The sequence below is a fragment of the Sturnira hondurensis genome, unplaced genomic scaffold, assembly GCF_014824575.4.
Source record: "Sturnira hondurensis isolate 20B ecotype Veracruz unplaced genomic scaffold, ASM1482457v3 Scaffold0017436, whole genome shotgun sequence".
NCBI lineage: Eukaryota > Metazoa > Chordata > Mammalia > Chiroptera > Phyllostomidae > Sturnira > Sturnira hondurensis.
The window spans coordinates 6,426,317-6,439,739 of record NW_028090067.1 but is presented as its reverse complement, the minus strand read 5'-3'; the positions used below and the strand labels follow the sequence as shown (position 1 = coordinate 6,439,739).

The following is a 13,423-nucleotide window of genomic DNA, read 5'->3' as shown; positions in this document are numbered from 1 at the left end:
AATCTGTAAATAATTATTTATCCCTAAGTAAAAGTGGGGTACAACATATTTTCAGATGTTAATGATGTCTTAATAGTTTTAACCTTGGTTAACACAGCCCTCTGAGATTGACTCATGGGTCTTGAATAAAGACACTTCCCCTCGTATGAGTTCTCTCTCCATCTTCAAATCTTGCATACACATTCCACACAGCCAGCTGATTTGTACATCGAAGCACAGTATTAGATAGGAATTACCGTATGTCCTGTGTGGGAGACATATTCCCTAGGTTTTTATTCAGTATAGCCAGTGTTTATGAAGTGACTGCTACATGTGTGGCACGTTAGAGTCTATAAAAACACATGAAAACTTTGGGATTGTTGCTTTCTATGAAACTCAAGTCCTGTTGTAATAACCAAAAGATTCATAAACTGCATCAGTGGTGAAGTTAACATTTCACATACTCCTATGAACATTACCAAGAATGTGAAGTCAGAGTTGCCATTTAAAAGAGAGATAAATGATTTGCCCTGGCTGGGTGGCTCAATTGGTTGGAACATTATCCCACATACCAAAAGTTGCAGGTTCGATTCCTTATCAGGGCACATACCTAGGTTGTGGGTTCAGTCCTCAGCTGGGGTACAAACAGGAAGCAACTGACTAGCCTCTCTCTTGCACCCCTTTTGCTCTAAAAAATATTTTTAAAATGTACCTTAATCTTTATAAAATAAAGATTAAAAGAGAGATCATTGATTCTAAGAGCTCTTAGGAGTAGCTGACTTATTAAGGTTACCACATTATTTGATATATCAAGAGAGGACAGCATTTAACTGAACTACAGATTCCTCCAGGTTTGGAATCAGTTTGCTCCTTAACTATGTGATATCTAAAATTATTAACAATTATTTTGTGATTTATTTCATAAAAGATAAAAATTATGATTGTATAATCTTACGCTAAAGAAACCGTGTATAATTCAAATTAACAGCGAGACTGCCAAACACCAGGCTTCATGAACATATGGACACTTCTATCCCAAAAATAGTATCACAGACAAGTTAAACTCATTTTAAAATATGGTCAAAACATTTCATGAAGCTTCCACAAAATGAAGATTTGTTTAAGCTTTTACTTCTTTTTCTGTTCAATTTTATTTTACGTCACTAGGTATGCATAATTTAGCAAAACAGGCTGTTTTTAAAAAAAATTTATTGATTGATTTTGATCCCCCCCGCCTGGTGGCTCAGATGGTTGGAGCACTGTCCCACTGTTGGAGGGTTTGATTCTTGGTCAGGGCACATAACTAGGTTGCAGGTTCAGGCCTCCAGCTTGTTTCTTTCTTACATTGATGTTTTTGTCTTTCTCTCTCCCCAAGAGTCAATAAACATATCTTTAGATGAGAATTTATTTTTATTTTTTTATTTTGAGAGAGACAATTTGTTGTTCTATTTATTTATGCACTCATTGGTTGCTTCCTGTTTTTGTCCTGACCAGAGACTGAACCCACAACCTCACTGTATTGGGGCCAATGCTCCAACCAACTTAGCTACCTGCCCAGGGCCAGGGTTTGTTTTCTTGATCTTTAAAACTATTTGACCCATGTGATCTTTCTGAAAGCTACTACACAATGGTATCTTCTTCTAGCATTGACATAATGCAGTTAAAGAATGAATTGAGCCTTAGCTGGTGTGGCTCAGTGCCTGAGTGCCAGTCTGCGAGAGGATCGCCAGTTCCATTCGCAGTCAGGGCACATGCCTGGGTTGTGGGCCAGGTCCCCAGTAGGGGGTGCACAAGAGGCAACCACACATTCATGTTTCTCTGCCTCTGTTTCTCCCTCTCTCCCTCCCTCCCCATAAAAAATAAAATCTTAAAAAAAAACTTATCACAAGCATATATTCATTCTACTGGGCTCTAATTTATGGAACTTACAATTATACCAAGTGTGAAAAGCCAGTTATTAAAATTTCCTTATTAGGACCTTCATTTTAATTATAAAATTTAAAATGTGAAATCAAACACAAAATTTTAAGTGGGTATTTTACTTAAATTTTGAGGATGAAATGGTTTTCTTTTAGAAAGCTTTGAAATATCTAACTACAGATATTACAGATATAATAGCTTGAACACAGGACATTATAACAATATCCAAATAAAACCAATTGTCTTTCTTGAAAATAAAACTCAAATCCTGAGCCTGGCAGAAGTGTCTCATAGTGAAGGCAAGCTGAACGGCACTTCTGGTCTTCAAATGCAGCCCTGCTTTGGATTGGTTCAATATACATAAATACCCAATCACACGGGCTGTTCTTACACTGTGACTGATACTCCTCCCAGCAACAGGTGGTGTCTGTGTCCTTTTCCCCTGAAACTTGAGATTTCGTCTTCTGGGACTCCCAATGCTGTGACCCAAAGTATGTAAGTGATGCGGTTATCTCCCAAGACTAAATCCCCTACCAAAAAATTCAGCTTCTGTCTGGCTCTACTTTGGAGTCCTGCAATAAGTTCAGGTGCCCTGAGCCACCAGGAAAAACTAAGCCACTAACAGGGAGCTGCTCAGAATTCTCTCTCCAGCCTAGATAAGTGAAAGCCTCTGGAGATGACCCCATGGCTACCATCTGACTACAACTTCAGGAAAGCCAGAACTGGGAGGATCTAATCAAGATACTCCTGAATTCCTGACCCACAGCAAGCTTGAGGTTATAAACAGTCTCAAGCCATTTCATATTTGCACAGCAATAACTAAGGCACAGTGCTCATAATAATTTACTATAGCCATCACTTGCTTGGGCTGACTGATGCTCTACCTTCTAACAGTTTGGCTCAAATTTGCACCCATAACCCTTCCTTTCTGTCTAACACAGGTAAAATGAGACTTTGACACCGTGAGACCAAATGATAGGGAAGTTAATATGCAACTAGATGCATGTGGCTTCTAAAGTTACAACCTGGATTTGTAATGAAATCATCTCTGTCTGGTAAGAGGCCTTGAAAATTCTTTTTGTGGAGCCCCACCTTTGTACTTCAGGGATTGTCAACCCAACCCAGGTATTTATAACCAAAGGCCTCAAGGTTAACATGTCATCAGATTGGGGAAACATTTTAACTATATTGTACATTGGACTTTGATACTGTCCAAGCAAATATAAGGGAAAATAGGAGTGGTTTACTTCCTGGAAGCTTTTAAAATACCAGTTTGGGCTCAAACCTACAACCAAATTTCAGTGCTCGAGTTGACCCAAGTGCCTTTGCAGGGGCACTGGCCCACTGCAGTTGTTAAGCAGTTATATTTCTTAGAAACAAAACTGACGATGGCTTACAGAAACCTTTTTGAAAATGTAAAAGTCAGATTTGTGTGGAATAGAGTTAATTACCCAAAATGGTTTTTAACTATCAATTGCTTTGTTCCTTTTAAGAACTGTCCTTCTCCTGGCTGGTGTAGCTCAGTGGATTGAGCACAGGCCTTCGAACCACACGATCGCGGTTCAATTCCCAGTCAGGGCACATGCCTGGATTGCAGGCCAGTTCCCAGCAGGGGACTCAAGAGAAGCAACCATACATTGATATTTCTCTCCTTCTCTCCTTCCCTTCCTCTCTAAAGATAAATAAATAAAATCTTAAAAAATAAAAAATAAAAACTGTCCTTCTATCCCTGACTGGTGTGGCTCAGTGGACTGAGTGGGCCGCAAACCAAAGGGTCACAGGCCAGGTCCCCAAGTTGGGCAACCACACATAAATGCTTCTCTCTTCCCTTTTCCCTTCCCTCCCTGTCTCCCTAAAACTAAAATAAAATCTTTAGTAAATAAATAAAAGCTATCATTCTAATTGGCCTGGTTTAGATTACAATTTACAATTAAAGATTACCAAATTCACAGGGACTTTAAAAAGCATAGTACACAATACAAAAATTCAAATCATATGATGAAATCAACTTGTCAAAATATAATCACAAATACTTATCCATAGTGAACAATTAAATCACATTTTTGAAAATTTAGGGTGTTTCCTAAAAATGTAGCAACTCTGAGTGACAAGACTGGAACCACAGGAGAATTTATGAGTAGGGATCAGAGTGCTGAACCAACAGTGGTTCGTTCGTGCTTTTTTCCGGAGATCTTACACAGTACTAATTCTTCCCATTTTAGGGTTAAGCCTTTTCCCCCCAAAGATTTTATTTAATTTTTTACAAAGGGCACAACCCAGGCATGTGCCCTGACCAGAAATCAAACTAGTGACCTTCCACTTTGTGGGAAGGAGCTCAACTGACTGAGCCACACCAGTCGGGGCAGGGTGAAATCCTTAAAATCTGGTTTTAAAAATAACTATCAAATCACAGACAAATCATGAACAGTTGGGTTTATTTCAACAACAAATTTGAAACTCCTGCCTTCGGCAAGAGTACTACAGTAATTATATCAGGAAGACAATTTCCTACACTGTCATATATATATAAAAGTTCCTTCAGCACTTTCCTCAACACTGACCAACAAGCAGATTCAGTCCATATTTGCTTTGCTCTGTCTACTGAGTTAACCCCAGCTTCTTCTTCAGAGACTCTGGCATCTCGGGTGGGGGAGGGCGTGGGAGCCGGAAGTAGACCTTCACGGAGTCATAGATGAACCACTGCAGCGCCGTCAGAGTGCCGATCATGATGATGCGGGCGAAGAGTCCCTTCCACACTCCTGATTGGAAAGATGAAACAGGAGTGAAACATGGAATACACCCCAAAGTGTCAATCCTTCTTTAGAGGACAAAGAATCCTACCTTTAAACCCAAGTCTCTTGAGGACCTGAGAAGCAGTGCTTCCTTTCTCTTTATTCAACACGGACACCACAGAATCAGCAGGGTGGGAAACAATCGCACAGAAGACTCCAGCTGAAAGAAGCCAAGAAACATGATTCGATACGGGGTCAGTTAGAAAAAATCACATCACAACCAACAGTCTTGTCATGACCAAGTAATAAAACTTTAGCTCTTAGGAAAAAATGAGATTTAGAGTGAGACTGACAAGAAAGGTTATAAAGGAGTCTACTTAATCTTTTTAAAGTTTTTATATCCAATTTTAATCAACACACTCTCTTGTATTAAAACTTTTCTTGAAAAACTAAGCAACAAAAACACCAATAGTACAGCAGTCAAATTAATACATCCCCAAGCTTAACCATGCAAACGAGAAACCAATTCTATCAGGAACTAATAATTAGTAAGTATTTATGAATTCTGAAGGGCATATGAAATGCTATGGGAAGATCTACTTTGGGATATATTTTTCTTCGAAATACAGTTCCGTAATGGAAATAATTATTTGTCCTAAATTTCACAGACAAGCACGTCCTAAATAATTCATACCTATGTAACCTGCCACAAATGTCACAACCAGCTGCTCTGCCTTTGTACATTCACTTCGGGGCTTAGGAACCACAAACTTGTACAATACTTCCACAGTACGTTCAAAGCAAGCGAACTTCATCATGGTGTACGGTATCTGTCTCATCCACAGAGGAGCAACCCCCTTGTAGAATCTGGGAAATCAGAAAACTTATTTTACTCAGTTGCATATACTCATCCAGCAGAATTTCCACCATTAACAGAAGTGTCCGCACACCAGTCAAGTCCTGACAGTGAAAAAATGGCAGCACAATTGCATGTCATTTCCATCAGAACCTAAGACTAACGTGCAGGTATATTTATCTCACATGCCAATGACTCAAGCACCTTCGACTGTACAACCACAAAAGTTGCTGGATGTTTCTTGACTGGAACTACAAGAAACAGTAAGTTTACAAGTAGGACTCAGTTCAAGACCGGCATCCACAAAGGTGGATCTAAGGAGCATGTTGTGGCCTGACTACATATGCAAGTTCTTAACTGTGAACACAAATGACAAGAGTTGTAATAAACCCTCCCCAAAAGTGAACGGTTAATGTTTAGGTCAAATATCAAGTCATTTGTAGACTGACAAATGGTTCCTACTTTGGAAAAAAAATTCTTAATTCAGTACTCAAGCCATGCTATCAACTTATTCTTGTCCTGGAATTTACGTTCTACGCAAAAAGGCAGGGGTGGGGGGAAGGTGGCAGTGATGGATATGACACAAAAACATCTTTTAAAAGTTTGGTAGGATTAATGCTAAAAAATGCAGCTGGTATATTATTTTATACCATAAATTTTAGGCAAATGTTTACTTACGCATTTAAGCCTTCTTCCTTATACATTTTGGGAGCTGCATCTCTCAGAGTGTTAGCATAACCTGGCTGGGTTTGAATTCGAACCTTGGCAGCTTCCATAGGAGCCAGAGCAATGTCAGCAAAGAATTCAGCACTGGCAGAGGCGGCCAAATACAGTGATGTGCGCCAGAGATAGGTGTTCTCCTAATTGAAATACACAAGGAAGAACATGAATTGGCTGTTTTCGATTTTACCTTAAGAGATAGTTCTAGGAAGCAGTTAAATTTCAGACATTCTAAGAGTGTTTAGCATACAGTCCATGGATGACACCCATGAGATTGACTATTATGTCTCTTTCATAACTTCATCAACCACACATTTGAAATATGAAGGTTTTTTTTTTTAAACATCTAGGCACCATGGAACTATACAAAGAAATCTATGGAGGAGATACTATTCCATGAGTGACTACCATCCATTAGACCCTGGCCAGAACAGGTTGCTTCCAGAAAATCCCCTCAGAAACTGCCTGATCGACTGTCCCCTATGTCCCAGGTGTGCTGGTTCTGTTGCCCTGCGACAGGCAAGCACAAAAGGCAGCCTCCCCTTATCCGGGGTGGGTCACCTGCAAGTACTCCCTATCCACCTTTCCCTGTCCTGTACCACCCCTTAGTGCCTGCCACGTGGTACAGAAGATACTTATGTCTTGTCTTGCTGCCACACAAGACATGCCTCATATGTAAGTCCCCTTAATAAATTCTTGATATAAACTCAAAATCCAACCTAGTTGGAAAGCAGCAGTCTAATAAAAAAGGAACGCTGAAATCTAATTATACACATTTTCTTTTTTTCATCCAGTGGTTGCTAAAACAGACTCATTATTTGAAACATGTTGTTGTTCCTTTCTGAGGCCATCTCCTCAATTCTAAAATGAGGTGGGTCAGACAAAAATCTAAAATCCTTTTTGGGTTTAAATTTTAAGTTAAAAGCTCAGGACTTTCCATTTCAAAGTTAACTCACATACCTCTCCAAGTATGTTGCTATAGAAGATTTTGAAGACTTCATAAAAGCCAAACTTGCAGAGCCCCTGCATAGAGTAGCCAATGAAAGTCGGAGCCCACCCTTTAGCCAAACCACGAACACCATCCTCTTTAAGTGTGACTGAGAATCCATTAAATATGCCTTTATACTTCTGGGGGTCCACCTATATTTAAAACAAGAAGAAAATAAGTAAATAAACACACCAAAAAGCTAGTACTTCTCATAAATATTTATTAGTTTTTCCTTTTGGTTCTAAAATAAACTACACAAAAGGTAGGTAAACTCAAGCTCTCTGCCTGATATCAGCTTATTATGTGTAATTATCTCTGTGAACGTGAACTTAGCTTTCTTTCAGTTAGACTTAAGTCTTGGAATAGGCTGGTTCAAAGGGTAAAATTCCTACAAAAATACATAATAAAACTGATTCCTAAATAGATTTTTCACCACCCAACTTCACCACTTTTAAAGAATTAGTTTCAAAGCTACTGCCTAAATAACAGATAACTCTACAGGCATGCCTTGGAGATACTGCAGGTTCAGTTCCAGACAACTAAAATAAAGATAATATTACAATAAACCAAGTCACACAACTTTAGTTTCCCAGAGTATATAAAAGTTTTGTTTATACTATACTGTACTCTATTAAGTATATAACAATATATCTAAAAAAAACAATGTATATAACTTAAATAAAAACACTTCACAGATTAAAAATATGCTAAGCAGCATCTGAGCCAGCAAGTCATAATCTCTTTGCTAGTGAAGGTTCTTGCCTTCAATTTGTAAAACACAGTATCTCTGAAGTGCTATGAAGCAAAGGAAAATAAAGCAATGTATGCCTGTCTAACTTAAAAGACTAGCCTATTAAGTAGATTATACTATAGTTTTGTGAACTTAAGATAAACTATATATAAGTTTAAAAAGTACATTAACATAGTGAGAATTGTCTTTTGACATGCATAAGAAGTTTAGAGAAGGCATATTTCATATCCATTCTATTAACTAAATGGGAAAAAACATCTTATCTCACTATTTCTGCCAGTACTAGAAAGGCTGGTATACGTCACCTTCCTCTCCCTGCTAATTATTTCACCTTCCTTTCTCTTTTAGGTAAGTAGACTTCTAATCCTGTTTGGAACAAATAAATTTTGAGGTTTGATTATTTTTGTTTCAACAATTCTAATAAGATATTCCAATTGTTTTTTTTTAAAAAAACCTTTATGTAAGTGAATATACAAGACGCTGCATACCCACAAATTTTAATACCAAGATACTAAAAGTACATTTTTAATCTACACAGAGCTCTCTGCCTTCATCTTATCAATTAACATATGTGAAGTTACTTCACATAGTGAACAATGAACAATTACCCACTCTCACACATAACTTCTGATAAAATGACTAAAGAGCCCTGGCTGGTGTAGCTCAGTGGATTGAGCGCTGACCTGTGAACCAAAAGGTCGCTGGTTAGATTCCCAGTCCGGTACATGCCTGGGTTGCAGCCAGTTCCCAGCTGGCCCCAGTTGGGGGCATTGGAGAGGCAACCCTATGGATATGTCTCTTGCACCTGGAGGTTTTCCTCTCTTTCTCCCTCCCTCTAAAAATAAATAAAATCTTAAAAAAAAAAAAAGACTAAAGAAATTCAGGTTTCCTTTCCTATTAGCAGTTGTTACATCTTCAGATTCTTCTCATTTGTAAAGTCCCTCAAGATTATCTGTAATTAAGTCCCACATGAATACTTTCAACATTGTCATCTTAACACAAACCTGCATGCGGCATTTCACTAAATCCAGGGGAACCACAGCAGTGTGTGTCAGACCACAGCTTAAGACCCCACCAAAGCCACACAGTGCATAAAACTTCAGGGAGCCATATTCACAACTGTACTCTGTAATAAGACAAGACACACCATGCATTTCAGTATAAAACTCATGTTATTACTGGTTATCAACTTACCTCCCGGAAAGTTAGGTTTCCACACAGCTTGTTAGTAGATGACTACATCTTACAATCTAACAGCCATGCTTCAACAATATGCTTTATTTGGTCCAACATGCAAAACAAACCTGCATTCTGCATTTAACCAGATCTAGAGGAACCAATGCTGTATGTGTTGTGCCACAGCTAATAATTCCTCCAAATCCACACAGGAGAAAGAATCTGCCAGATCCATATTCACAGCTATACTGCTCTGTTTGATTGAAAAAAAAATCAGTTAAGTATTTCTTCAGACGACAAAGGCCACGGGAATGAAAAGAGAATGGTTTCCCTGGGAAACAGTACTATCACAACTGAACAGCTTTGGCCCCGTTACAATTAATTTGACAGATGACTTTCCACCTAGTACATGTAACTGCCAAAATCAAAACAATAACTGAAAGATTATGAAGGTTCTATCTGTGAGTTAACTAGCTCTTATTCTAGCTCTTAATAAGAAAGTTCTTCTACATTAACGATTAAAATCAAGGTGCAAATTAATCACTGATAAGAAAACACTTGAGAGTACAAATGAAACTCAGAAGGAGCACTCAGCTTGTAAACTTGTAGATTTACCCCAGCCATTAACCAATACAATGTCTACTACTTACACATTCCTATAGCATACAACTAAAGAAACATAAATGCCTGCAATCAAACACTACACAAATGAAATTAGCTTTAACTTTCTAAATTCAAGTACAGAATGTGTAAGGACTCTAATCCACATTAAGACATAACAGAAACACATACCATACGTGATGTTTCTCTGTACAACCACTCCAGTAGGATTTGATTTAGAGTACACACAATTCATTTAAATTGGGTCTAATCGCCAAGAACCTTAAGAAATAAGGCCGAAGGTATCCCTACCAATTACTATGTCCTTCCTATGGCCTATCTGAGGCTGCAAGTCGCCTTCTTCACAACATGTATTAAAAGACATCTAGTTATCTTATACACTCTGGGTCAACTAATATCAGACTTCGGAAATACCTAAGGGAGGGAGTAATATTTTTGAGAAGAAAATTAAAACCTGATCAAAGAACACAGAGTTAGAACTGCAGGCGGCCAGCAATTAGGAAGGACTTTACCCAATACTTAGTCTGCTGACCAATCGGGCTCACGCCGGAGAAGATACGGAGCTAGTCAAGGCCTCTATGTCTCTACACCCTTGAGGACGTGGAGGTCACGGAGGGATCTGTGCCTCCGTGCCCTTGAGGGAGGGCTAAGGATCCGACACCTGGGCAGACTGGGCTGACATTTTCCGGCAAGCAACTGGGAGCCGTCCTGCGGCGCGGCGGGCAGGGCACGTCCTTTCCTGCCCTCCAGGCCCGGCGCAGGTCAAGGGTCTGGCCTCACCTTCCACAGCGGCGGCTGCCAGGTTGCGGGAGCGGCGGGGCGGGCCCGGCGGCCCAGCAGGGCTGCTGCTGGGGCCCGCGAGGCCATCGTACACGAGCTGTAAGTGGGGTGCGTTGAAGGGGTTCGCCCGCGCCAGGTGCGCCACGGACGAAAACATACTCCTAAGGAAAGAGGGCCCGGCGGTCAGATGAAAGGCAAAAGGGGGGCCGTCAGGCCGGCCACAGTCACGGGACCCTGGGACCCCGACCCGACCTTCTTTTTCTCGCCCTCGCGCCCTTGAGGTCACCGTGGCCTCCCTAAAACAGAAGGCCAGGTGGGCCTACTACTAAAGCATCGTCCCATAGAAGCTCCGCTCCCCACTCCCAGCACCTGCTGCAGGGAAGGCCCAAGCACACTCACTCCCTAAGATGGCGAACACACCGACGCTCTTGGGGAACGCTGCGGCTCACAGAGGCCGAATGTCCTCCGAGCCCTTAGAAGTGTGCCCTTCGCGCGTCGTCAGAGTGACGTAACACGGTCAGTCACTACAGGCAGACGGCACCCATTGGCGGAGGGACGGCCACGGCTGTAGCGTCATTACGTTCTCCTAGCAACCCTATCCCCGCCCCGGTCGCCCCAGCCCTTCCGGCCCAACTTCAGCGCAGGAGGATTTGTTCTGCGCAGGCGCACATTCTAAGCCGGGTTCTAGAGTAGTGTGGGTGTAGTGCTGGTGACCTCCTCTTTTTGTCCCTTCACCTTGAAGAGTCAGTCTTTCCTTGATACCGGGCGTTCAGTTCTTTACATTTAAGTGAGTGTCCCAATATAATAGTCACTTAAAAGAACAAAAGAAAACAGGAATGCTTGATGTTAATCCTGGTGTTGCAGTTAGGATGCGAGTGAAGTGTTTTGTGTCGAGACTTCTGCCATTCTGGTACTTTTTTTTTTTTTAGTTCCATCCATTCACCTAACATATAGACATGTCTGCGTTTTCATCAGACTTTAGGAGAGGATTTTACAAGGAAATGTGTAGCAAGAATTCTAAAGATAGACAAGACAGCTTGCTGCCTCACAGTATTTTATATAGCATATTTAAAACATTCAATAAATGCTTCAATAAGCATTCAATAAGCTGACCAAGAGATGAACTAAAGTGGAAGTGACTGGCAGAAGATTTTGTGTGTTTAATAAATTTAGAAAATCTTAATTAGATTCAGTTCAACAGAGAAGGGCCTACTTTAATTAGGGAGAGTTTAGTAGAGGTCAAACCTCCCAGGAAAGAGTTAAGATAAGGAATATATAAAATGGAGTCACTTTAACCAAGGTGCTAAAATTAACATTATGAAGGTTGCAGCATGAGTAACTGATTCGATTCTTCTAGCTAGCCTGGGAACTTGAATTTTTGAACTCTTCATCCCAGTGACCAGATACATGTTTCTGGACATATACCAGACCTCTGATTACCCCCTGAAGGACTCATTATCCAGGACCAGACATCCACCTGACATCCATCATTCAGACTGTTAGACATCTGATTGATAATCCCCTGGGACCAATCCTAAACCTGAGAATGCAGAACTGGTCATTCTCAAGAATGTACATTGTACTACATACAAGAACTCTAACTTTCCCCAAGGTTACTTTATCAGGAGCTGGGAAAAATGTCAGAGCCAGAATGCTAACAGAGATGTAGAAAATCTCACACACAAAAAAAGTCTGGAGACTTTGACTAGAAATAAATGATAAAGATTTTTTTCCAGGGACTTTAAATAGAGCTGGGCAAACCCCCTAAGTGTTCCAGTATCATCTGAATCTGCCCATATGTTCCCATTCTGATGTTCAGAGGCTCACTGCTGCTCAAATAAATTTATTAACTTTAATGGGAGAACTGTAAGATTGGAAATTCCATTGCATTGTGATTCAGGATTAAATTTTGGGTGTTTTGGTTTTTTTTTTTTTATTACAGCCTTGCTGTTACAGGAAGGCAGTCATAAACTTTCTGGTCCTTTATCTCATCTTGAGCTAAGACTTTAAAGCACTAAATTCTTCATCTTTTGGGGGAAAATAACTAACTTCATTGTATTTCTTATTTTCACTTAAATATACTATGGAAGCATCTACTTGGTAACCTGCAACCTTGAGTTCTTTAGCCATCTGAAAGAATGGCCATTTTTGGCTAGTGCATGTCATGGACAACCAGTGTCACATTGACAACTGGTCACCAGGGCTTTTAAATTCAATCAGATCAGATAACCCAAATTCAGAGAACCCAATATTAATATTTGGTTCTCCTGGAATTATTTCCAATATCATTGTATCAGATTTTTAAAAAGATTTTATTTACTTATTTTTAGAGAGAGGGGAAATGAGGGAAAAAGAGAAACATCAATGTGTGGTTGCCTCTTCTATACCCTCTACTGGGGACCTGGCCCACAACCCAGGCATGTGCCTTGACTGGGAATTGAACCAGTGACCCTTTGGTTTGCAGGCTGGTGCTCAATCCACTGAGCCACACCAGTCAGGGCTGTATCAGATTTTCATCAGAGAAGCAAAACTGCTATATCATATACAATATCAGAGTTATTTTAGGGATTAGGCCTTAAGAAATTGTGAGAGCTGGAGAAGTTGCCTCTGTTTCTGGAATTGGACTTAAAATTGCTATAAACTGATAGGGCTCACAGTCAGGCAAGAGAGCTGGACATGAAGTGGGGGTGAGGAGGGGCAAAATGGAACCCACCAAGGCTAGCTGGACCCCTGCGGGTAAACTACACTGTACCTCAATCTCTTACCACCTACGACATTGATGATGCAGGTATCTGCAGGAGCCATGGTGCTGCGCAGGCTCTGGCCTAGGGCTCATAGGACTCAGAGAAACTGAAAAAGAAGGTCTAGCAGTTGCTGAAGGAGCTCCACACCTGGCCACT

General features: G+C 40.4%; 1 protein-coding gene and 1 non-coding gene across 5 annotated transcripts; both read right to left on the bottom strand.

Moving 5' to 3' along the window:
• Positions 1 to 4,314: 4,314 nt before the first annotated feature.
• On the bottom strand, positions 4,315 to 11,033 carry SLC25A3 (solute carrier family 25 member 3). 4 transcript variants are annotated; one of them, XM_037068061.1, is made up of 8 exons: positions 10,923 to 11,033; positions 10,524 to 10,684; positions 8,951 to 9,072; positions 7,168 to 7,347; positions 6,166 to 6,347; positions 5,326 to 5,498; positions 4,741 to 4,851; positions 4,315 to 4,658 (listed from the first exon to the last, which is right to left on the bottom strand). In XM_037068061.1, exons 2-8 carry the CDS (start codon positions 10,678 to 10,680, stop codon positions 4,498 to 4,500), a joined length of 1,086 nt encoding a protein of 361 aa, XP_036923956.1. In that variant the 5' UTR covers positions 10,681 to 10,684; positions 10,923 to 11,033; the 3' UTR covers positions 4,315 to 4,497. The 4 variants fall into 4 exon arrangements, with proteins under 4 accessions (XP_036923956.1, XP_036923955.1, XP_036923954.1 ...); XM_037068060.1 differs by lacking the exon at positions 8,951 to 9,072 and adding an exon at positions 9,251 to 9,375 and having other exon boundaries at positions 10,944 to 11,005; XM_037068059.1 differs by lacking the exon at positions 8,951 to 9,072 and adding an exon at positions 9,251 to 9,375 and having other exon boundaries at positions 10,925 to 11,003.
• Positions 5,569 to 5,815, bottom strand: LOC119002586 (small nucleolar RNA SNORA53). The gene has a single exon (XR_005069779.1). It is a non-coding gene; the product is annotated as a small nucleolar RNA SNORA53 (small nucleolar RNA).
• Positions 11,034 to 13,423: the final 2,390 nt, after the last annotated feature.